The sequence below is a fragment of the Glycine max genome, chromosome 15, assembly GCF_000004515.6.
Source record: "Glycine max cultivar Williams 82 chromosome 15, Glycine_max_v4.0, whole genome shotgun sequence".
Classification (NCBI taxonomy): Eukaryota; Viridiplantae; Streptophyta; class Magnoliopsida; order Fabales; family Fabaceae; genus Glycine; species Glycine max.
The window spans coordinates 1,197,795-1,223,747 of record NC_038251.2 but is presented as its reverse complement, the minus strand read 5'-3'; the positions used below and the strand labels follow the sequence as shown (position 1 = coordinate 1,223,747).

General features: G+C 34.2%; 5 protein-coding genes across 7 annotated transcripts; 1 reads left to right on the top strand and 4 right to left on the bottom strand.

Moving 5' to 3' along the window:
- Positions 1–1,635: 1,635 nt before the first annotated feature.
- Positions 1,636–2,927, bottom strand: LOC100306503 (60S ribosomal protein L37). Its single transcript, NM_001249053.2, has 4 exons — positions 2,806–2,927; positions 2,571–2,706; positions 2,386–2,487; positions 1,636–2,251 (listed from the first exon to the last, which is right to left on the bottom strand). The coding sequence occupies exons 1-4, from the start codon at positions 2,806–2,808 to the stop codon at positions 2,205–2,207; spliced, it is 288 nt and encodes a 95-aa protein (NP_001235982.2). The 5' UTR covers positions 2,809–2,927; the 3' UTR covers positions 1,636–2,204.
- Positions 2,928–6,111: 3,184 nt separating this feature from the next.
- LOC100802301 (uncharacterized) lies at positions 6,112–7,283 on the top strand. The gene has a single exon (XM_003546360.5). It carries the CDS (start codon positions 6,402–6,404, stop codon positions 7,053–7,055), a length of 654 nt encoding a protein of 217 aa, XP_003546408.1. The 5' UTR covers positions 6,112–6,401; the 3' UTR covers positions 7,056–7,283.
- A 1,931-nt stretch (positions 7,284–9,214) lies between these two features.
- LOC100799100 (kinesin-like protein KIN-13B) lies at positions 9,215–14,431 on the bottom strand. Its single transcript, XM_003546355.5, has 12 exons — positions 14,047–14,431; positions 13,725–13,940; positions 13,086–13,271; positions 12,758–12,859; positions 12,269–12,346; positions 12,083–12,164; positions 11,641–11,800; positions 11,267–11,569; positions 10,785–11,003; positions 10,292–10,637; positions 10,147–10,212; positions 9,215–9,691 (listed from the first exon to the last, which is right to left on the bottom strand). The coding sequence occupies exons 1-12, from the start codon at positions 14,212–14,214 to the stop codon at positions 9,512–9,514; spliced, it is 2,106 nt and encodes a 701-aa protein (XP_003546403.1). The 5' UTR covers positions 14,215–14,431; the 3' UTR covers positions 9,215–9,511.
- A 2,741-nt stretch (positions 14,432–17,172) lies between these two features.
- Positions 17,173–19,832, bottom strand: LOC100801221 (mitochondrial arginine transporter BAC2). 3 transcript variants are annotated; one of them, XM_006597092.4, is made up of 3 exons: positions 19,375–19,832; positions 19,012–19,302; positions 17,173–18,022 (listed from the first exon to the last, which is right to left on the bottom strand). In XM_006597092.4, the coding sequence occupies exons 2-3, from the start codon at positions 19,243–19,245 to the stop codon at positions 17,372–17,374; spliced, it is 885 nt and encodes a 294-aa protein (XP_006597155.1). In that variant the 5' UTR covers positions 19,246–19,302; positions 19,375–19,832; the 3' UTR covers positions 17,173–17,371. The 3 variants fall into 3 exon arrangements, with proteins under 3 accessions (XP_006597155.1, XP_006597153.1, XP_006597154.1); XM_006597090.4 differs by having other exon boundaries at positions 19,012–19,290; XM_006597091.4 differs by having other exon boundaries at positions 19,012–19,287.
- A 1,054-nt stretch (positions 19,833–20,886) lies between these two features.
- Positions 20,887–24,308, bottom strand: LOC100794508 (G-type lectin S-receptor-like serine/threonine-protein kinase CES101). Its single transcript, XM_006597089.4, has 7 exons — positions 23,033–24,308; positions 22,605–22,709; positions 22,303–22,514; positions 22,000–22,210; positions 21,676–21,913; positions 21,440–21,590; positions 20,887–21,353 (listed from the first exon to the last, which is right to left on the bottom strand). The coding sequence occupies exons 1-7, from the start codon at positions 24,267–24,269 to the stop codon at positions 21,045–21,047; spliced, it is 2,463 nt and encodes an 820-aa protein (XP_006597152.1). The 5' UTR covers positions 24,270–24,308; the 3' UTR covers positions 20,887–21,044.
- Positions 24,309–25,953: the final 1,645 nt, after the last annotated feature.

Sequence of the window (25,953 nt, the reverse complement as noted above, 5' to 3'; positions counted from 1 at the left end):
ATTGTTGCACACTCAAGGCTGTCATTGCATTCAGTTTTGCTTGTTGAATTCATAGTAACTTTTTAACTGATTGTGAAATTGATAGTCAATTACAATTTTATTGCACGAGGGTTTGGTTGGCGTACATCCGTAAAGATCCTACTCACTACTATCTAATCTTAGTCATTATGAATATCTCTTAGTCAAGCTAACAAATGGAACAATATTCCTAATCAACTAGCGTAGGGAAGGGTTTTTGACCCATTAAAAACAAATAAAAAACTAGTGTAGGAAAAAACTACCTGCGAATTTTCTGTTTTTGTAAGATTTTAGAAATAGGAGAATATGAAAGAATAAATTAAAACGATTTCAAAACATAATGCCAATATTCTGGTGAGCCATGTTTAAGGAGCCAGAGATAGACCGGAGTTATGGGTGGAAAGATTCCTCACGTTCGTTGTTTATAATTGTAAACATCATTTGGCATTTTAGAAAAACATCTTCAATATGGGTTTATGGTATATGATGATTGGATATAAAGGGAAAAAATGACATTTTCTTTTACCTTTTCAAAAAACAAAGTACTTTTATTTGTTTAATAATCCGCAAAACACAATAGGCTACCATATCAAAGAGCCAAGTAAATGCACTTCATCTTTCAGACAATTTCAGAATTCACTTTCTCGGCATAATTACATTTTTTTACCTCCAATTTTTTTATTCCAAACAAAGTAATTTAAAACATATTCCTCTACTTCTAAGAAAGTTACAAATTTTATCCTCCATCATTTACATCCTAAAAAAATTAAACTTTTTAATCCCTAACATTCTACTTTTGAAAAAATTTGCATCCAACTTTTTATTTTTTTAGAAATTTTACTAACTTCGTATTTTGGACAAATATTCCCTAACTTTTGTACTTATTAATGGATAAATGATAAAATTCATACACTGAGTATGCAACAAACTAATGGTAAAATGCAACAATATTTGTCCAAAAATTAATGGTAAAATGCAACAAACTAAGTTGATAATAAAAATAGACAAATCTTTTTTAAAAAATTGGGAGTAAAATATACAATTAAGCCTTCTTTCTTGTTGAATTCCTACCAATATTTTCCTTATACACTTTTTTCCCATCATTCATAATCTAGTATTACAAATCTTAACACCTAATTGCGAAGAACAATTTATTTATGATAAAATGACGACATAACCTTTTATACTTTATGTTGTAATTAAACCCAATATTATACGTGTTTCGAGATTGACAGGCTTATACAAGGTGCTTATCAGCCTATAGATGACAATTCTGCTTTGCAAACTTCAATGTAGAACATGATGCAAATCGAAATAGAATAAGAGACGTTTTACCAAACACTGATGCCAAACAGCAATCTGAATGTGCATATAATCAAATTGGAACACTGCACACTGATCTACCTATAGAAACGAATCATGAAAATCCATCCCTACCCTAAAGTTTTGAACCTCGGTTCCTAAGAACAGGAGTATGTTTTTCGAGGGTAGGGGGAAAAACAAATCCAAATTACAAAAGTTCTTAGGATAGGTAACTTTCTATGCTGGTGAAACAGAGCCTCTTAAAATGAAGAAATCATAATTTAAATGTTGCTCTAACAGCATGGGACACCAAAATTCTCCAAAGACCTAGTTGCCGCTTAAATTCAAAACACCAATGAAACATAGACATCCAAACAAATCCGTTTACTATGAAAGTTACATACATGATAAAAGAAACGTAGAAACTGCCTTTGACTTGAGGAATATATCAGAAGAATTGGTTTTAGGATACACATTGTGAAACAAGTGAAGAAAACCGTTTATGCAGTCACAACGGAAGCAAACCAGGTTTACCTAAACTAACTTCCCATAACAAATTAAAGCTCTCTCGTTATGACTATGGCAAATTTCATAACAAATGCCTAGAATAGTATTGTGGGATAGCCAGGTAGGGATGTCTTTCATTCTATCCAGTATTCACTAATTGAAAACTGCTTAAACCACAAACTATAAATGTAACATAGCCGACTGAATAATCAATAAGTCTTATGATCTTGTTGAAATATAAAGCAACTACAAATTAAATGAAGGACAAAGTAGCAATCAGACTCTAAAAATAATTGTTCCAAAATACTTGCCATAAGCACAAAAAAGCAATCTATTCTTGTAAGTCCGTACCCAGCAAACAACGATCTTTGACAGGTTTATGCAGTGGTAGCTGCTCCCTTCTTCCTAGGTGCAGCTTCGGTACCTGATTCAAAATCCCCACAGAAATATAATATTAATATTAATAAAACGATGGCCAGAACACGCAGTTAATCAATTATTAACCCTAACCAAACAATTATTAGAAGAGAATAATATGATAGAAAACGATGAAGGTACCTTCTCTGAAGCCACTCTTGAATCGGCGAGGCACGTTACGCAAGTACCTCATCCTGCCAGTTCCGGTGGTCTTTCTGCGGATTGCCTTGACGCTCCAGTTATCTGAAATCGTTAATCATAAATCAGAGTAAGTTAACAATTCCAAACATAAACCCTAATGAGATAATTGAAGAAGAAGAAGTTACATTTCCTAGTGCGTGCGGCGGGGAAAGCACAAGCGGCGCAACGACTCTTCTGGAGATGGAAGCTGCGGCGGCCACACCTCACACAGAGAGTGTGAGTCTTGTTCCTTCTCTTACCAAAACTCCCTGTTCCCTTCCCCTGCGTTCCATTTACGCACACGTGTCAAACCGTCGAATCATATAATAATACACAGAAAGAGAAAGGGAAAGAGAAAGAGTGAGGGAGAAAAAGTAGTACCATTGAAGCAGATGAAAAACCCTAATGCTGCAGCTATGGAGCTAAATGGCTGAAGAAGACGTAGCGGCGTGGCGATTTGTATTTATATATCTGTTGCCCTGGGTTCAATATGACAGGGGTTTAGGGTTACGAAGTTAAGGGATAGCAATGGAAATAAATAAGGGTGGGCAAGCCCAGGCCCAGATCTTGATTGGGCCATCAAAATTATTTTGGGCTTTAATTACTTTCTGCTAAATCCTATTATTCACATGCAATTACTTTGCACACCAGGCAAATTACTGGTACACCAAATACAAGATGTGAAATTCCAATATTACCCTTCCATAAAGCTGATACAAATTCATAATTTGTACGAGTAAGCTTACGGATTGCAAATCCATAAGTTTACGGTAAAATAAGAACCTATGACTTTTAAATTATTAACATAACGCTCTAACCAACTGAGTTAATAGGTCAATTATGTTATAAATTAAGTAATGTCGCTATATATAACATTAAAATTTCTAATATATATTTAATGCACATGTAAATTTATATAATAAATTCTGTAACAATAATCTAATAATTAATTTGTTTACATATATAAATTTTTATGAAACCTATGATTTTTATTTAAAATTTATATATTTTTAGAAAAATACATTATTAGGTCAAAATTAATTGTAATAAGACCAAAATTTTAAATAATTAATTCGTAAGCTTATGAATTGCGAATCCATAAACTTACTCTTATGAATTAAAGGAAGAGCAATATTGGAACTGTCCATCTTGTGGTGGGAGTACCAATAATATGACTGATGCGCAAAGCAATTTCCCTAAAAGTGGCTCCTTCGTGTAAGTTGCATATTGGTTCATTGAGTGGAATGGGCCTCTTTATGTCTATTGTCTATATACGGTTATTGCCATACCATCAACATAAAAACGGGGGGAAAGTTAAATCATTAAAAAGTATTTCGAAGATTTTTTTTAAAAATTTAAACAATATATAAACTGAAAATAAAATATTTAAAATAATAAAATATATATGATGAATTTATTCTTACATATAAAATTAGAGCTCAAATTTTTAATGCTAAAATTGTTTAATATTTCTCTCTCTCTCTCTCTCAATTTCAATAAATAATTCCAATAACACTTTAATATTTATGTAGATTCACTTTTCACTATGGTGCATGTATTTTGTTTATTTATAAATGTTTAAATATATATTTCAAAATACATTGCCATGTTAAAAAAGAGAGGGATAAAGAGTGTGAATGTGAAATAATTTTCTTACTAGAAATAATGAAATATATTTATCTTTTGTATATATAAAATTTGAAGTTTTGGTCTATCCTAGGAGTATATTTTACATTGCATTAATTATATAGTTGTAAAATATTTTACATTGCTTTAATTATATCAATTTATTATGTTTTTTTTTCATGGCAGCAACAAGTTAGAACCTAAGACCAATGGAAGATATTTAAAAAAAAATAGCGGAGGCAAAAGAATAATTAATAATATTTTTACAGAAGAGAAATATTATAAGTTTTTACAAAATACGTCTTTTATGTATTTTTATATTTTATAAATGTTATATGATTTTTCATCGTCAATGCGTGGATCCGCCAGTGCTCAAGACCTTTTTGCATATTAGTGTCAAATTTCTCACTACTCTAACCGTCCTCTGTGGACTGTGGGTACGTATTGATTTATTATTTATTATATAAAACATGTTTATAAGGTCTTGTTAGGACGTTTAGTGTAAAACAACACAAGTGATTGGATAAAGTGCATTTTGTGAACCATGAAAGCGACATAAGCAAATAGCATTCCCATTCTATTTCAAGAGGACTTGATGTTTCCACGACACAGATTAATTATGATTAAGTTAGTTGCGATTGTTTTAGAAATTAAGAAATACTAGTAATCACTGATCATGTCGGTGTACAGGCACCCAACTAACAGATGTTGGCGCCCAAATTTGAATAAAACTTATCCTTGGTTTACGTCTGCATGAGGTCCCCCCCTTTAGCCTGCTTCTTTAATATTCCAGATAATTTATAGCACTTTGTAATGCCCCTCCATTTATGTAGGACCAAGACCAATATCGCCACACACTAGACATAAACGTTTTGCTCACCAAATAAAAAATGTCTTAGCATAATTGTGAAATTTGAGAGCCATAAAATCTGAAGTTAATACTTGTTTACTGTTATAATTTATTTCGGTTCCTCTTCTGATCATTAAAACCAAGTCTAGGCTGTTCCATTATGTACTTCCATTAATAATTCGCATATAGTTCATTTTAAACACCGTTCTGCCAAATATCACCAGCATCCTCATGAATGAGAAATGCAGTTTCAACACATATAATCCGTGTTCCTGCTTCTATAGATTATGTTGTCAGTTACCAGAGTTCAGTAGCTCTCGTTACAGGGCACAAGTTTTTTCAAGAAAGAAACAATCATGTGTTACCCTCTTTTGCAAATTGCAAGTGCAATCACTTAATATTTAAACATACATGATTTAGGACAGAGGTGGGTGTAGGACTTAAACGCTGGCAAGTGTACGATAGTGACCTCACAGTACAGGAAATCCAATGCATCTCATCTTATCTTTATATCAAATTAATTAGTCCTCACTTCTCATTTCTCAGTGCCAACCTGACTATAGATTAATGGGGACCATGCATGTTATTCTTACAAATAAAGAAGGATTTCTCCTTCACAAGGCCTAGGGACGGATGGCAGTTAACCGGGTTTGGTATATGATCAAGAGTCCCGGAAATTCTTCTCAATGACCCAAAGTGATTCTTTTTTCTTTTTTTTTTTTTTTTTTGTTAAAATCAGTAGCTGATGGCGCATTAAGTAGTTACTATTAGTGTAGTTCCTAAAACAAATTTGCATGCTAAAAGGTGACCCGTGAAAGAATTGTTGAAGGACTAGTTTTTGATTTAGGGGTCTAAGGTTTCAAATTTTGGCTAACAAAGTAGCAAGAATTTGGTAGGCTGTTGTTGTTTTAATCTTTTAGCCACCCACCACCTTTAGCTTTGCATCTTAATCAATGCAACTGCACTTTAAACAGCATGTAGTCAAAATCAATACAATGTTTGTGATAATTTAAATACAAAAGTTCCCAAACTAGTAGCCTTTTCTTCAATTATCTTTAATCCAAAGAGGAAGACCCCTAGATCAGCGGGCAAAATCCCTCAAAGTGTTAATTGGTACTCTAAATTAAGTCCTTTGGCCCTCAAATCAGATAATAATTATCATATAGCCACCAGATTTAATGTTTAATCATTTAATGTATAAAGAGAGAGAAGGTTTGAAAGGGAGAGAGAGCATGGGATGCCGTAGACAAAAAGGTAGAGTTGAAACCTAGACAGAAGAAAATACAACTCTTTAGAGTACGCTTGTTTTTCTCTTTTGGTAACCTTCGGAATAGTTACCATCTGCACAATTCTTTATATGAAAACCCGAGTCTGGACAAAATTGTAGAACACACACGAGAACTAGAGCAGATAAACACTGTGTCTGCTCTAGAAGACATTTTAGTGCCATTAGGAGAGAAAAACCTTGCCTTTTCACATTAGAATTAGAACAAAACCACAAATGCTGCTTAGAGAAACCATTCGCAAGACCAGGGTTTTATTTCACAAGACCCTCCGAAGCTTCAAGTCTGTCATCTTTGGAGGGTACCAAAAACTACCCAGATCTCTCTCCTTCAATCCGTTTCTCGGTCGCAGTGGCAATGCAAGAACTTACACAAGCGAGCAATTCTACAACGAGTTTTATGACATGCTGCAGTCTGATCTGAACAGAATAAAGAGGAGTGATAGCAATAGCATGAACAGGTCAAGAGATCATGCAATTGGAGATGCCGCAGCAAACACTGAAATCCTTACCAAGCAAAGTTCGCAAAAGAGCATTGCTGAAGAGGGAGTAGTACTGAAAGAGAAGAAAAGCAAAGGGAGCTGTGAATTGGGAAAGAAGGAATGCTTGAATAATTCAAAAAGCATTAACGAGGGAGTTCATGATTTGACGCAAAAGATGAAGGAATTGGAGATGATGGATACGGGTGATGTTGAGCACGTGCTAGACATTGAAGAAGCACTTCACTACTATTCACGCCTTAAAAGTCCTGTTTATTTAGACATCGTGGACAAGTTCTTCATGGACATGCACTCTGAATTCTCTGTTCAAGACTCCTCTATCAGTGTCAAACGCTCAAAGTCGAAGGGAAGACTTGGCTCAATCAGGCTATAGATAAGATAATTTTAATGTAAAGAATGTTCTAGTATACATGAAACCTAGCTGTTTTGTTTTACTATTTTGTGTCTCTGATTTTTACTTCTCCCAGTGTGGTGCTGAGCGATTTTGAGTTTGTTTGGTGAGAATTCCCGCTATTTCTACTCTTTTTTTTAGTTTCTGGTTGTTTTCAATGTTGAATTGAATCTATATTGTACAATATAAAGACGAATTACTTGGTAATAATATCTAGCCCTGTTTGTCAATTTACCTAATTTGAAAACCTTTTCAGAATACGGTTTCTATTTCTTTCTCAAAGATGCTTGGTTATTGAAAAGAGGGTGAGAAAACACAAAAGCATTCAATCTGTGGTGACTATGAGATTATAACTACACACAAACAAAATTGTGATGCATACAAATAGATTAGAGTGACGGGAAAGTATCACTTCTTGGCAATATTGTGATACAATATTAACAACGATCTTATAGCTTCATGATTCAATGTTGGAAACCCAAGTTGCAGTCTTGCAGAGTTAAAATCGGCATCTTTTTGTGGCTATGGCTTCAATGTGTGAAACCCAAGATGTCATGTTTTTTAAAGGGAGATTCTTTGGACTCTTTTCCATGCCTATTAGTAAAATTAGGAGAGGAAGATGGAAGGAATGGCAGATAAAATGAGGGATTCGATTTACACACATAATTTTTTTTTAATACAGTTCCCATGAGAACTGACAATTGCTTTTCGAATGATCAAGGGATGCATGAGTACGAGCCTCTTGCATGAACTTATGAACAAGTAGTTACAGGAGAAAAAAATACAAAGGTAAAATATTTTTTTTTTCTTATAAATTAAAAAATGTACTTCAACTTTTATAGTATAATTTTTTTCAGATAATTTTTCTAAGCATTAAAGCATATGTTTGATTCTAATTACTAAAAAAATATTTTTTTCTTATATTTTATTCTTGGTATTTAGAAAATTTTATCTAAATAAAACTTGTATTTATCTTTTAAATGGAAAATTTTTCTCATTAAATTTGTACTAATTTATTATTGAAATTTTCGTACTCCTTAACTTCAATACAAATGTATTCGTGATATTAAATGTATTATATTACGTTTTTCAATAAAGATTTTTTTTAACTTTCTGTAAGAAAAATATAGATTTTTAACTTAAGTAAGAAAAAAAAAACATCTTTAACTTTTAATTCCTTAACCATGATACTGGTTGGGCAAAAATGTTTTTGAATGAAATGATGTCTTTCCATGACAGAATAACTATTAAAAATATTTTTTTTATCCAAAAATGTATATTTAAACAAAAAAAACAAGGTTATAATTTTGTAAAATAGGATTATTTTAAGGAATTTTTTTTTAAAATACAGTCAAATCATGTTTCAATGTTCAACCCAAAATTGGAAAACTAAAACCTAGTGTCTAACTACCACACTATTTTCAATGCTTGGAGACAACTTATTAAAGTTTGGACCAGTCGTATTAACAAGTATCTACATCGTTGTCTGGGTGTGTGGTCTTCCGTATGGTCATCTACAGATTTTTGCCACTTTTTCCCCTTGTTAATGTCGTTTTATCCTTGATCTGTGACACATTAATTCTTCGACTGTACTCTAGTTATTACGTTACTTGTTTCAGCCCCAAAACCGTGATTTATAAAACGTAACACACTGGAAAATTCTGGATCTTTGGCAGCTCGGATTTACACTAATGGCCAATAGCTTAACTAACTATAATTTCATTAGGATAAAAGATTGAAGAAGAATAATATGATCGCAGCAATTCTTTTAGGTGTGCAAATTTTTAGTTGTCGGCCTAATTGGCAAAATAACTTGTCTATAACCTGAATATATAACTATATGAATTGATTCATTCAGACACATAACCCACTGCAAAATTAGTTACGGAACTACTCATCGAGAAAATATTAATACTCCATTGATCAATCAAAGATCAATTGTTAAGTGAAGACATTTGAATAACTTTATATTACTAATATACCCACTCAGACAAGAGTCCTTTGAACTTGAAGCCTCTAGGCTAGAGTGACGCGCATATTTACCCTGTACTAAAGTTCAACCATTTTATTAAAAATATGGGGGCGACTACACCACTATGGAGGCTCGTACACTAGTTAATTATTTCAAATGCTTATGTTGATAAATGAAAACACAAATGATTTTATATTAGATTTCTGACACAATTGAGGGCTTTATACAAAGATATTGCCTTGATGGAGGCATGTAAAACCAATACATGTCGACATTCTTAGTAAAGAGAAAAATGAAGACTCCAAACCCCAGTTTCTTATCCTGGGGAGAATAGCCAAAACAATGATGAATCAACTGTGCCACGTCATATCCCAGATCTCACATAATCTCCACCTGAATCACAGAAATGCATGATTCCGATCACCCAAATAAAACTTTCTAACAAGGGAGTCTGTTTTAAATTCTATTAGTAACCGGTAGATGAAACCAAAACATTATGCTCCTTTAAACGTTTCTGAAAATGAGCTAAACGGGTTTGCAACTGCAGGATGCCAGCAGCCTTCTGAGAAAGAATGGCGTTTAGTCTTGTTATGTAATCATCCAGCTGATTCCCTGGTTGATCTGCTTCAACCAAGAGGTTCATCTCCTGCATGTCAAGCGTAGACAAAAATATGAATATGAGAAATGGACTTTGCACCCTTGGGAGGATGCAGAGGCAAGGATAGTAGTATTCAGGAATTCGTTTTTTCACAATTCTAGAACCTGTTCATTATTCCTAGAATGAATAACACTGAAACCACGGACAACATTCAGTAAAAGATTCATGAAATTGAAGTTTGGTGTGTTATGTACTTGTTGAAAATATGCACACAATTCTTGTTTATGCTATTTATCAAAAGAATCTTTTGAAGTATTCACACACCTGTATTCATATTCAATTGTTTCAGGTGACTCCCTACATACAATTAGTCAATTGTTTCAGGTGACTCGCTACATACAATTAGTCAATTGTTTCTAAGGTTGGGACACATGACCCAGTGTCCAGTTACCCAAGAGAGTGTGAAGGAAAATAAAGAACAAAAACAGAGATAATTTAAATACCTCTCTAACAATGTTCATGGTCTCCTCTACTTGTGTCCGGTGAGCATTTACAAGGTCCTCTTCTTCCTGAAATAATGACAAGCTTTTGGTAAAGATGAGCTCTGGGTTTTCTATACAACTGTTATCTCAGTAGCCGACAACTTACCTGTAGGAGGGCATTTAAATCATCCTCAGCATGTGTGGTTTGAGGTTCAACTTTTGGGAGGTCCTTCCATTTGATCTGACCACTGGGTTTCTTCAATTTGTCATCTGTTGTAGCATATGATTCCATCTTTCCATTTTTCTTCAATGGTGGTTTCACCTGCTCGTAATACTCTTCAGAGGGGCTAAAATCATCCCCTTCATTTTCATCAGGCCATCCATCTGTCACGCGATCCTCATAGGCTGACCCAGTAACAGAAGATAAGGGAACTGTACTTGATTCTTTAAGGTTGAAATTTGACGATAAAACATCCTTCTTTGAATTGTTCCCTTTCGATAGGCTTTTTACCCTGGTTTGTAACAGCGAAACTATGAATTTTCTTTTCTTTATCCTTTTGTGCGTGGGTGTGTTGGGTAGTGTTTATCTGAGGTGTGATGTGGGTGGTTTAAAGGAGCAAGGGATACAGAATTACATCTAACAGAAAATTCATTGTTACCTGTCAGCATATCTTAATGTATTCAGAGTATGTTCACATGAACCAGTGCTTGGTGATATGCATGAAATCATAACGGTGCGGGAGTTGCCAACAAATGAATCCCTCAAAACTTCAGTCAGTTTACTGCCTCTGAAAGGGATGTGTCCTTGGTCATTGTCCAGAGCTCTTATGCATTCCTTTAGGGCAAGTAAGCTCTTATTGATCTCAGCACCTTCTATTCTGAATCATATAATTGTAAGCAAATGATGAAACAAAAGAATTCATTAGACTAAAATCAGAATGCTTGAGGGTTTCATACAATTCATGATAAAATCCCAAATCTGAGATATCTTCAATTATAATGTATATGGCCAAATTTAGAATCTAATCTAATCTAATTTATATTCCTAATTAATTTTCTGAGGCACAAGTACTATTTTATTTTGGATAAGTAACAAGATAAATCCGTCTTAAATAACTCAAGGTCTCAAGCTCAATCAAACCTTGTCTGTTTGTCATTATCAGTGGTATCTGCTCCACGTTCGCTTCCAGCAAGATCTATGAAGGAGAGCTTGCCAACCAAACGGAGAGGTTTGGATTCATTGCCATCAACTGACCTCTTGATAGCAAGCTGAAGTATTGCATGTGACCGTGATGATTCCTCATTTGCACCTGTGGTGCCTGTACTTCTTGTGGAATTTCCTTTCTCAATCAGGTCTTTTATGTTCTCCACATCCGATACTCGGTACTCTTGCAAACCCACAATGCAAACTTGCTGCTTACCATCCTCCCTCATGCAAAGTTTTCTGCAGAATTAAAACTTTAAACCTCCAGAACACACAGATTACAGATGCAAACAACAAGATATTTGACTTACTTTCGATCATTAAGGAGATCAAAGAGCTTGCCACCATATATTTCAAAGAAGCTCACAAACAATTGAAATCCCTGGTTCCTGTAAGTATGATGCATCAATCTAAGGATGTCCCTTGATGCTTTAAGTGGCAGTGGCTTCATTGTGTAAGTTTTTCCACTTCCTAGAAAAGAAGAAAGTGGAATTTAGAAGTTCACTCATAGTACAAATCATTGAGGTCAAGTTCACTAGGCAGAAAATGGTCCACAACTAGACCTCAACAATTTTAAGAATTGAGTTTTGGTCATGGCCAAAACATAAAACTGTAAGGTTTAGAGAAAGAAAAGAAACATCAATATATGATATTATAAAGCAGAAATATCACTTCACAAATTGGCATAAAATTTGATTTGTCTTCAGGCAGGATGCAATAGCAACAAAATCAAAATCCAGAGGATGTTATCACCTGTTTGCCCGTATGCAAAGCAAGTTGCCTTAGTGCGTTCAAATATTATTGGAACTATGGGCTCTACTGTTTCACGATACACCTAAAAAAACAAAGTTAAAAAAAATTAAAATGAAGTTAGATAAGGATATAACAAATGTTGTCAATCATTCTTTACAACTGAACATTTATGTACATCATAGTTACCTCATCATTTGTAACCTCTTCATTCAAAACAGCATCAAAGACAAATTCATGCTTTTCTACATACTGAGTTAGGTCAACCTGCAAAGCACATATAATTTTAAAATGTTTATCTATAAAGCATCCATTAGATTATCATACCATAAGAACTGGCAGGTGAGGAAATTAGTGGGCAGAATATTATTATCTTGGTTCTTTTCATTCTCCAACTAGAGTACCTAATATTTAAAACATACAGATAATTACACTCCACATATCATAAAATTACCTGTCCTTTTCTGTTTTATATTATCAATGTTTTTTTCAAGTCACACATGTCTGATTCACCAAGAGAAAAAAAAATAGAAATATCAGTTACATAGCCAGCGCCACATTAGATTTCCTACTACACAAGTCATGTTCAGCAACTTAATCTTATATTTCTAAAACCTAAGGACAGCTATACTGCATTGAAAGTTGGAACTATCGATTAGTGTTGCCTCTTAAACTAACCTTCAGTTTAGTCTCGTGCACTGTTAAAGAATTGGAATATGTTTCTATGATGTCCTCCTCATTTTTTGCTAATTCCTTCTTATTCATTGGTCTTTTACGAACCTGCGTTAAAAAATAACATGCAAATATTAGAACATAAAAGCAATGCTCTTCAAAATTGGACAAGATTTAATATTCATTTTCAGAAAATTCAATGAATTTTAAGTTGGTAAGTTGGTATTATGCCAATGCAACCTTAAAGGAAAAGAAATCCAAATTTACTATCAAACCATCTGCAAAAACATAAAAATGAAACATAAAATGGCAGAGATTATGCGAAAGAACATACCACCACTTTAATCTTTGCTACAGAATTAGATTTCTCTTTGTCTGCAGGGAGACTTTTCAATATGTTTTCAGGAGCACGAGCTCTGCCAGTCTGTTTGCTCAGCATGTAAGTTTCAGAGTCATCAAAGCTTCTACCCCGGCCAGGTTGATACAGGGAGTTGGCATCATATGCATTGGAGACTGGCAGCTAGCAGGACAGAAAAATTATAAACAAATTTAAGCTACCTTTTCATGTGCATCTACTTACAACGACAAAAGGACAGATCAGCCATCCTAGTTGGCTAGTTCAAAACAGATTAACTTAAAGATTTTATAAACCTATATGATCAACTTGAGAATACAATTCTCATAATATCTAGATTGAGAAAATGCTTTCAATCCTCACATCATATGAAAAGGAATGAATAAATTAAAAAACACAAAGTCCTAACATACAATTTTCCACAACATCAACGAAAATTCTGCATAGTATGACACTTTCAAGGGTTAGAGACTCAAAGAAATTGAAAATTTCTGTAGCCGTGATCTTTCAACAGATTACGGATGCAATGTGACCGTTATTCACAGGATTAAATAATAACTTGAGAACAAAAAAGCACAGAAATCAAATGAAAGTTCTTCCGTTGAGGAAAATAACAACCTCGGGAGGAAGAAGCTCGGTGTCGAAGGACTGCAGATCCAACAAGCCGGGGCTGAAATCACCGGACAAATCTTCGCCATTCTTTTTCTGCATCGAAGCACGGTAACCACCGGGAGGCGTGGAAGGCTCCATATAATACTCGTTTCCTCCGTTAAAGCTCCTTGGCGCATTCCGGTACATTCTTCCTCCTTGTGCACCGCCGTACAAGTTATAGTCCTGCTCGCATTCCAAACACGAATCTCATCAAATCGGACAAAAACGTTTACGCGTAACGATCGAAGACAAAATCGCTAGTGAAAGGGGAAGAGAGAGAGAGATTTACCTGAAGCGGAGGAAGTTGATTGGAGGAGGATTGAAGGTGTTGAAGGCCAGCCGACTGGAGCCACCTGTTGCCGTTGGATGAGCTGTCGAGGAAGTTATCGGAGTACTGGCGCTGGTGGTGCACCCCCGCCGCACCAGATCTCAGCCCCTGTCTCCCTGCACCGTTCATCTTCCTTGGCGATGATGAGATCGGAACGGAATGATGAGGTAGAAGGACAGTGGAGTGGACTGGAGTGAAACCGAAGATATAGGAAGGATACGATACGAGCGACAAAAGGTGTTGTAGTGAAACCAAGGGAAGGGGGAGGAGGCTTTGAAATTTTTTGAAGGGACTCCCTGCCTAGCACGTGCGACGACGTCGCGTTGGGGGTTAGGGTAGGTCCCGTGGTTTTTCGAACTTGTCCCGTCCCACATGGGTGGGGACGGCCTCTGTTTTTTGTCTATTTATTACCGTTGCGCGCTTGGCTTCACATTCAAAACTTGAGGTATTATTCTCTTGCGTTATTTTAAAATGTTATGCCACGTGGCATCCATTGTGGGTTGGGTTTGCGTGGTGATGGCAACGCACCGTAACAATTTGCGGCGCGGCTCCGTGCTCATATTTGGGCCCAGGGCTTCCGGCCTTTTCTCATTCTTTTGTTTTGCTGCCTTCTTGCTTTTTCACTGTTTGTTTATTTTTAATTTTAAACTTATCTAGGGAAAACGTTCCCTGATGTGAAGGGAATGGGAGATGGGGACTGCATTAGGTACTCATTCAAAGACAATTTGAATCAGTGAATTGGCCATATATGATGGTCATCATCTCCATGATTGTTCAAGGACTGATTGGTCTTAGATGATTGAGTTTGTTTAAACTTTAAAATAAATATTTTTTACATGAGTGCTTTTTTAAGAAGTAAAAATAATTTAAAATAAGTAGAAAATTATTTTTTTTATAAAAAAAAGTTTAGATAAACACACTTATTTTAAATTTATTAGATATTATTTGATTACTCAAAATCAGTCTCAATAACCATATAAGTCATATAAGTAAATCTCACATCACACTTTATTTCAAAATCTTAAGGCTATGTTTATGGGTTTTTTTTTTACTTATATGGTGTTCCACTTTTTCATTCTTATCTAATGTCGGACTTCACCTCACACTTGTACTCCAAAAAATTTTCTTTCAAGCATGAGTCTCTTATACATTGATAATTTTTTCCTCGAGCGGAAGTCATTATCAATCCATTTCTTTAGAGCTTTATTGTGGCTGCCTCGACACTTCCTAGCCATTGTTGCCAACATGTTTTACTCATTTGAACTAGTCACCAAGTTGGATCATCGTTGGACAATCGAGAGGATTAAACATTAGAGAGATTTTCACCAATGAACCATAAATAATCATATAAATGAACTTTGACACCACACTTTAACACAAAATCTTAAGACTTAAGTTTATAGGTCTTATTCTTACTTATATGGTGTTCAACCTTTCTATTTTTATCCAATATGAAATTTTACTTCACACTTATACGAAAAAAATGAATTTCATGCTTCACATAAAGTAAAGTTGATTATCATATCAAATGATTATATCGAAAATAGAATTTTCAATTCAACAAGACTTCACGATGGTATCACACAAATCTTATGACCCAAATAATTGCCTTAAAGCTTTGAATATAAATTGTTTATGCATCTTTTCATATCAATGTAATTGTTTAAGACTGTAATATTTATGACATTATACTGTATTCAATTAGTAGTTAAAATGCCTTTGTTTTAGTATAAAAAAATTGGGTAGATCTTTCGTTGTCTCATATACAACTTCAATTGTCTTAGGCAGCGTTTTATTTACTTTCTCGTATCAAATTGTTTGAAGTTGTTTCAAAGCTTTGTTGTATTTTTTTTGTTGTTGCAAGTTTTCTATCCAGAATTTTTATTATGCACTTTTGTCTCTTAATACCTTTATTTTAAATCAATATTCTCAAACATCAAATTAATTAATATATTATTTAGAGAGTATTGTCAAATATTTTTTTTTTGGATTTGACATTAATAATACGTAATAGCTTTGGTAATCCTCCTTCTTAAATGAATTAATCCCTCTAATATATAATATTACATTCTTCTCTAATTATAAGAGATTTTTTTAACTAATTTACATCCTTTAATGAAATTGACTAACTCATTCAATAACATATTTATTAATATATTTTTTTCAAATTATTTTTAATATTATTGGAACTCACCATTTTGTTAATGAGATGGGATAGAAATAAAAATATTTTAGGTCGCTCAATAGGAACCTATGGTCTAATTTACATTAGATCCATTTCAAGTCAAATCTTTTTAGAAAATAGGTCAGACCAAAACTTTTAGTAAAATCCTTTTTAGTTAAATAGGTCAAGTCCTAAATCATTCAAAAAATCGTTTAGACTTAAAAGACTCACCTATTTAAAAAATTATATGTAATTATTCCTATTAGTATTATTACTATTATTATTATATTAAATTTGTTACGATTTTATAAAAACTTACATTTTTTGTCTTTTTAAGTATTAATCATGTTGGTCTACATAAGTAGTCTAGTTAAAGTTTATAACTAAGTTTATTAAAAATAAATTTATGTCATATTTAAATGTATTATTGCAAAATATATTTTTAAATAAGATCATGAATGTTATATTAAACATAAAAATATGTTTGTATCATATAAGTAAGATTTTATTCTTATATATAAAGTGTCACATGTTTTACCTCTATTTTAGTGTTAAATTATTATAAATTAAGTCCTTAAAACAAACTTGTAAACCCGATTAGACTTTTATGTAGGTCAGATTCAAACCCTTAAAAAAAGTCTTTAATGAATAAACTGACTAAATTTAGGTCATATATTTTTAACTCAGGTCAAGTTTAAGTCTAACAAGCCTAACTCAGCTCGGCCTATTTTCACTTTCAGGTGGACATATTAATGTGCTTACTAATTATTTATTAAATAACTCTTTGTATAGAAACATTAATTTAATCGTTAAATATTTAACTTAAAGAGACTATAAAATAAGATATTAACTTTAAGAGCAGTATGCAGAGAGTAATCTTGTAAATAATCAAATAGTTCATATAAAACTATTTTTCTTCCAAATTTGAGATTAAATAGAAAGACTTTTTTTTAGAAAACACCATGGTATTACACCAAAAAAAAAAATGTTTGGCATTTGGCAATTACATCAAGTTATCAAACACCATAGTGTTATCCCATTGTCACGTCTCCCTCAAAACCTGATTTGCAGCCCTTGAATGTTTCCTACATTTGAATGCAGAATGCTCCAGGAATTATTTGTTTATTTGTCAAACAGACACCTAAGAGTGATCTCATAAGCAGAAAATATAGCACCATTCACAACAAACGCTCTAGCAACCGCAGTTCCTAAACCCCGCCATAGAACAACGTATCCTTCCTCTTCAACGCTCTTCCGAAGACAATCCAAAATGCCTTTGTATTTCAGCGAAGAAAATGTCTGAGCCTGCAATCTTGTCTTTATAACGTCCAAAGGGTAGCTGAAAACCCAACTCACAACCCCGGCCAATCCTCCTGATACCAACATAGTATTCAAGCTCTCTCCACAACTTTTTCTGCAACCTGGGTGAAGTTTCTCCCTCGCGTATTCATATGTCCAAAAGTAAAGGCCATGCGCAGGTGCATCTCTTAGTATAGTGATGCCAAGTCCTCGATAAATGCCACGAAGACCCTCTCTTTTCCATATGTTGTTGGCAACCCTTATGGGACCCTTTTGTGGTTCTGTGGATTGGCCTGTGTTCTGAAGCTGAAGGCGAATTTTAAGTAACTCAACAGGAGACAGCAACATGCTCTGCAAAGCGCCGGAGCAAAATCCCCCTAAAGCAACACCCTTGTAGGAAGGAGGGTCGTTAACAGAAACGGACGTGCTAAATGCCCTTGAGAGAACTGCGTAAATTTGGAAAACCATAGCGTTCTGCATTCAACATATACAAAATAATCACTTCAGTTGTGGTCAGTCACATTCTTATAAGAAGGATTTGAGTTCATGTGATCAAGGTGAGTTCATCTTTTTAAACATATAAAATTGTTTTAGAAAATAATTATTTTTAAAAATTTGCACCGACCACGATTAAAGAAGATATGTATTTACTTTAATTTTTTTCCAGTAAAACACTGAACATAATAATGAGCAAATTTTGAAGTATTCACTGACTCATATATCACATATGCAACTTTATTAGCACTGGCATATTCTACTGTCACAATTTATAATACGACTTTCATAATTGGTGGAATTCTCAACAATTGGATGACGGTGATCGTGGAGTAATTGATGATGATTCTTCAGTAATCCAGAATCCATCGTTGCCCTCTTCCCATAATTTATTTTAATATTGCCTCTGGGCGTGTATGACTCAGTGCACCATGATTTTCGTTAATATCCACAAACAAATAATTGAATAATAAGACAATAGGACTGGTTTTTAAAGTCAAACACGATGAATATGATCATCAAACTTTAAAAAACGTGCATTAAATTTCTTTTAACTTTGAAAACACGATGATTTCTTGAGAATGAGAGACTGAATTCAAGTGATTTTTTGTTTTTCTAAGTTTGAAGATGAAATTCATTCATAGTATAAAAGTATATAATTATTTTTTACCGAAAATAGAAGGACTAAAGACTGATTTTCTTTCCTTGATAAAATTTATTTTCCAACAGCCTATCTGGCATTGAGGTGGCTTCAACGATTGTACATCTAATAATCAATGGAATTACAGAAGACACCAAAAAACGCAGAAGAAGAGATTGGTTGGTTGTGGCCTCCCACGTGAAAGGATATAAAGGGATAAACCCCCCATCATCCACGTGATGCCCCTGATCTTAAAATATGTCTGTAACTAAACTTAAAACAGATAAAGACGAAAGAAATAACGTGAAAAACCAAATAATTAATTTACCTGAAAGGTAACAGAGGCCAAAGGTGCAGCCATGCCACGGTACAGAGTAGTTGGTCCTTCCTTGGCCACCAAATTTCTGAGGATGGTGAAAGCAGAGCCATTGTTGGAGTTTTGTTGCATCACACGGAGCGTGTCTAATGGGTAACCGGAGATTATACCAGCAGTGCCTCCAAATCCTCCAGCTACAAACTCTTTACCCGTACTACTAGCAAGAAATTCTGGCCAAAATTCCATTATCTTATCACCTTCCTCGATCTAAGTCACTCTTTGCCCCTGCTGCTGAAATGAAAACTATTACAATTTTGAGCGTTATATATAGAGGGCCGATTATGAGAAAATAATGAATAAAAAAAAATACTTTACCCGCGGACTAATGAATCATTAAAACATGGCAAACTTAGTCACGGAGCTTGGATGTGATATGATTTGACTGATATCAGAGTATAGTGTTCTGCTAACTGTTTTGAAATGTTAACAAACAACAACCTAGGAGGAGGAAGATCTCGTTTTTTAAGTCTGAAAACAACAACGTGTGATGAAAAGACGTGAAGATGTGTTGTTGGATTGGAAGGTTGGAGAACTAGACAGTATAAGTGGGAAGTGGGTTGGAGAGATCTACCTGATTCTGAGATGTGTTGTTGGATCGGGTTTAATTTGTATTTGCTTGCTTAAACAAAAATAAAAATATTTTAAAACTAAATGCATTTTTTTTTTTTGTCAACAAATGCATTGAATTTTTTTAAAGATAACAAAGTTTAACAGAAAATTTGGAAAAAATTAATTAGAATCGTATAACTTTCGAGACATTACAAATCAGATTAATTCTCATATTAAATAAAAACATAAAGTGAATATGAAAATTTTGTTTTAAAAGATATAAAGATTAATTTTAGTTTTGATGCATCATAAATGTAAATATTTTACACTATTAATCAATTAAAAATTATTCTAATGTAACTTTTAAAATAAATTATTATAGTCATATTTTATTTAGGTATAATAAATAAAAAAACAGATAATTATATTAGTTTAGTATCATTATTTATAGGCTAAAATATAATTTTATCCTTTATATTTTAGATTATATTCAATTTGATCTTTTTATGTTTTAACATGTTTAGTTTAGTCTTTTATGTTTTTAAAGATTGTCATAATGGTCCTTCTAAAATGATATAGGACACAATTATGAATCATTTTTGAATTAATTTTAGACATAAAAATTATTTTATTAGATTCATTTATATGAAAATACGAGTTTAATAGATATGTTTTTGAACTTTTTCTTATAAATTCAAAGTATACATTTCTACGCATTCAAAGTATACATTTCTACGCGAATCTCAACAATTACTTGATTTGATTTTACATATTGATTGTTTTGAACTAATAGAAAACTTTTTGGTGAAATAGTCATATGTATAATATCACCACTTCCAATAATAAAATACAAGTCTATATAACATAGGAAAACAAGATGCCCACGAGTGTAAGAGTAGGATGAACCAAATCTTCATTTAATAATTTTTTTTCATTATAAGGTGCTCGCACTCCAGTACCTCCATCTCCAGTGAATACTTTGCCAATATAAAAAGTTCTTAATGTTAGTTGAGTGCCCGGTTCTCCAATGGATTATGTTTGATTTAGAAAAGGTGAAAATTGCATAAAAAATAATATTTTTTTTAGAATCTTTTTCAATTGTTATTTTTTACATGATTTTCACAACCTGTGACCCTTTTTTATTCTCCTTGTATTTGTATTGTATTTCGGATGATTTTCCCACACCTCTGGATTATCTCCTTCTGAATGATAGTCATGGCCTCATGGGTGATCTTCTTGTTATTTTTCCACCGAACAAAAAAAAAAAATAGACCAAAATTTTGAAAATAAAACGTTCCAGATATATTTATTATTACTAACTAAAATGGTCAGTTATCTAAAAGAAGTAAAATTGGCACAAACAATAATACCAAGAACTCCCACCGCCAGAGTGATGCAGTATTAAAAAGTGAAATTTGGTGTACACAATTGTCCAATTATCTTGCACGCGTACTAGAAATTGTTACGTCATTTTCGGAATGAAATTCTTGCTGGTTGTAAGGAAGCTCTGACTCTTCCACAACCTCATTGATGAAGTATGCTGGCTGCATTGGTTGGGGAAGTTGGATTGTATCATTTGATAGAAATGAAACAATATCTACCATTGTAGGTCTATCCGTTGCTTGATCTTGTACACACAAGAGGCCAATATGAATACATCTGAAAACTTCATTCTGAGAACACAATCCATTTAACGTTGAGTCTATAAGCTCCAGAGCTCTGCCTGCATTCCAGAGCTGCCACGCCTACAAGAATTCCAACATCCACAAAAGATCTTCACCTTTGATAATTAAGCATAAAATTTAGTGGACTAGTCATTTGAGAAACTTACGTATCCTATGAGGTTGAGTGGGTGATCCGAATGATAGCGACTATTATTCTTTTTGCTACTAAGTATCTCTAGTAGCAACACACCAAAGCTGAACACATCTGTTTTGATGGACACAACACCTTTCATTGCATACTCTGGAGCCATATATCCACTGCAAAGGCAGATGTTTTCATAAACATATATCAAAGACCAAAATTTTAAAAAATTTGAAAATTCACTATCGTTTATAAACTTACTATGTACCAACAACTCTATTTGTGTTTTCTTCTGATACTCTTACTCCAAATATTCGAGCCATGCCAAAGTCAGATATTTTAGCATTCATCTCGTGATCAAGCAATATATTGCTTGCCTTTAGGTCCCGATGTATCACCTTTAGTCTTGAATACTTATGAAGGTATAGAAGTCCTTGAGCAATTCCTCCAATGATGTTCAACCGTTTTTCCCAGTCTAGCAAATCCTTTCTAGCCGAATCTGTTTTAAAGTAAGGTTGCTTGTTAATATGCTACATGCTAACATTTGGCACATTCTTACCTTTGTTAAGATAAAAGAAAGCCTACCAAATAGGTAGAAGTCTAAGCTCTTGTTAGACATGTACTCATAGACCAATATTCTTTCATCTCTCTGGATGCAGAACCCTAAAAGCTTTACCAGATTAGTGTGCTGGAGTTTGGCCATGAGTTTGGCTTCATTCGTAAACTCTATTAGCCCCTGTCCCGAACTTTTAGAAAGTCGCTTTATTGCTACTTCTTGCTGATCACTTAGATTTCCCTGAAGGTGTCATTATATTAGTTCTTATTCTGATAGTTTCAAATTTAAGGCAATTAATTCTTATGAAGATGTATTACAAAGTTTCAAATTACCTTATAAACAGGACCAAAACCACCCTCTCCTAACTTATTTGCAGCTGAGAAATTGTTTGTGGCAACAACGATGGTATCAAAAGCAAATAGTTCAACTTCATTGTTAGTCTTTCCCTTGTTATTACTTTTTATGGTTTTGCCGTACACCATTGCAAGCATTGCATTACCTCCAATGTCATGTAATAACTTCTTCTGCATCTTTTTTCTCTCCACTAGTGGCGTGACATGAAAATATAAGTTATTTGAAAAAGAGTCTTAAAATGCTTAAAATGATCATAAAACCATATCCATATTTTACTTACCTTTTGCTTTGTATTTTCTCAGGAAGGCACGCGATAAATAGAATATCACAGGTATTACAAAAGCTGCTCCCACCCCAACGATGAGCCAAATCCACCAGCTGTTTACTGCAGAAGATAACGTGTGTAGAAATTAAAATGATATGCATAAGGAATAAAAAAGATTAAAAGTGATAAATGTAAAGACTAAAATATGGTGTTTATAAATATTCTGTTTGATTCATAGGAATTGAAAATAAAGTTGGAATTTTACAATAATTTATATATTTTGTTCAATTAACTAAACTAGATTCTTTGATGAATGTTTATAAATATACGAACTAAAAGAGAAAAATTTATAACCATAGGAGCCAAAAAGTAAGCATTTTTTGTTCCATAACCAGTTCCTTTAGGGGACCAAAAAAAAAAGAAATATATTAAATTAAATGTACCTTTGTGTTCCAGCAATGCAACAGAAACGTTGATTGGCAGAGCTATATTTCCAGAAGCTCTAACAAATTTGGTTCCTTTGAGCCATATCTGACATCCAGTACTAGTATTGTTAATGTGATTTAAGGGAGCAAACGCGTCGCAGGAACAGTTGTTCCTACATATGATCTCACAGCACTGTGTTCCATTGTTGTCGTCTTCATAAACTTTGATACCGAGCGTGGACATGTAACCAAGAAGCTCCGCGAAACCGCCCTCATGGCTCCTACATGCTTGACTTTTCCGTGTGCATAGAGGGTTTGCTGTCCCATTTCTTAGAGGATTTTGAATGCGGGTACTGTATCCACTAATTTTATCGTAGTACCTTGACCACAACATGAGACCTCCATAATTTGTTGACTTGTTTATTTCAGGTAAGATCTTAGACATTAATACATCAGCCGGAACATAACCTCCGGCCGGAGCTGCAGCTTCATCTGCTGGTAACCCCAGAAACAGTTTACCTACTTTCAATGATGTGGCCCACTCTCTCCATGATTTTAGAAAGTTATCTAAATTGTTTTGGCTATAACTGCACGAAGGGTTGTTATAGAATTGTACCCAGACATAGTCAAAAATGCCGGTACCAATGGCCGAACCCAGCCTAGCATCAGGAAACGGACACTGAGGTGCTGCTGACAAGTACAAAGATGCAGGTAGTTGTTTTTGTTGTATCGTCTGTGAATCTGAATTTGATTTGAGATATTGTGCAAGATTTGCCATGAAAGATGTATTATCACCCAGCGCGATGTCAAAGTCAAGGCCATCTAAAACTGCATCACCAAATGGGCGTGATGAGGAGAAGCCACCGAAGAAATTATCCCACAAATAATTGGACACATTGTTGGCATCCTCATCGGAAGTTATAGAGTAATTACCAGATCCTCCTCCAATAGAGAGCATCACCGTGATCCCTTGCTCTTGACAATTCTTAATCTCTCTCCCAATCTTAGTGCACCCATTAGTAGAGGGGTCACAATGATCAGCCAGGCTGAGTTGAGGGGTCTGGCCATTCCCAAAGGTGGAAAGGAAGGCTATGATTACATGCGAGTATGTCCCTGTTGCACATGTTTCATTAAGAGTTCCCTCGTCGGCGTTTTGACCCCAGTAAATGGCTACGTTTTCGGGTTCAGAAGGGTCAAGTAGCAAGAGGATGAGGACTAGGAAGAACAGGAGAGAGGGAAGCACACTTGTGCTCATATTTTCTCACTTGGTTTAGTGTATCAATCCAATTACCTAATATGTAATATATCTATATATGATTCCAACATCACTTTTAACGCGTTTTAAACCCATTTCCTCCCTCTTTCCACTCTCACCGCCTCCTACCTTCCTTTTCACCTTAATCATTGACTCCTTGCATTGACTGATGATTGACTCCTTGACGCAATGTAAGGGGTAATTTTGTTTTGTCTTTGTGTGTTTTTATTACGCTTTCTTTTAACGCGTTTTAAACCCATTTCGTCCCTCTTTCTACTCTCACCGCCTCCTACCTTCCTTTCCACCTTAATCATTGACTCCTTGCATTGACTGATTATCCGCCACTCACTGATGATTGACTCCTTGACGCAATGTAAGGGATAATTTTTTTTTTTAGGAAAAATATATATTATATTAACTCAAAATGATATAACAATAAATATGACATACTTTGCAGTTAGAGAAAATAAAAAATCTTCCTAATACAAAAAGGTTTATGTCAAGATGTTAAAACAAATGCAACAAACTTATCTATACATAAGAAACTTAATCTTACTAATAACTTCTATTACAGAAAATTGATAATCATAAAAAATTAGCTTGTTCCTAGACAACCAGATGCAGTAAACTGCCATTGTTATAGCCAGACAACGAAATTTTTTTTGAACACCTGATGTGGATCTGAATCTAATTAAAGAGTCAGTGATACGCTGCAAATAAATAAAATGTCTATGGAAAGGAGCTAAATCACTCAAACTTGAAGATATTTCCTACAAGAATAAGGGATAATTTTGTTTTGTCTTTGTGTGTTTTTATTAGGCACTTTAGATTTTAGGTGTCGTGTTACAACATTTGGTTTCTCACTAGACAAATCATCGAGAGTAATGTTGTTTCTAGTTAAAATTTTCTCATCAAATTTTACATGGAAAAAGATAAGAAAAGAAAGAGAAGTGCAGGATAAGATGGATGATGTGATAGAGATAAAGCGAAAAAATGTTGTGAAAAAGTAGTTGAGAAGAGGAAAATGTTTCATTTTTCAATTTTCAATTTCATCCGCCCTTGTAACACTGCAGTAGTTGAGAGAAGAAAAGGGAAAAAAGAAAAAGGCAAATGGGTAAAGATCTGAGCGAGGAGCAAGTGTCTTTGATGAAGGAAGCGTACTCTCTATTCGACACAAACGATGGCAGTGGAATTGCGCCGTTTGAGTTGAGGATCCTGATGCGGTCTTACACTCTATTCGACACAAACATTGACTCAAACATCGACGCCCCCATTTCCCTTTGAGGGTGCATGTATTTTTTTTCCATCCCATAAATCATTAAACAGGACTGATTTGTGCTTGATTGCACCGAACACTGAAGCATTGAATGCATTATATCTTTCGTCAACATCAAATAGAGTTCTAGGGTTTTGGTCTTAACTGGGTCTAAAGACTTTGTAGATTCCTTAACGAGTTTAACTCTCTTTGTGATTGTTGTTCATGACTTGCTTGATACCGGCTTGTATCAAAGAAAAATATGGCAGGGTTAAGTGTTGGCAAGATCTGCTATGAGAAGGTGTACCTGAGGTCGAAGTTGTCGTAGGCGGGGACGATGTTGTGTCCTAGTTGGGGGTGGATGATTTTTCCGAAACTGACAACAGGGGAGTATATTTTTTTGGAAAAGGACATTTTTGAAAAACAAAT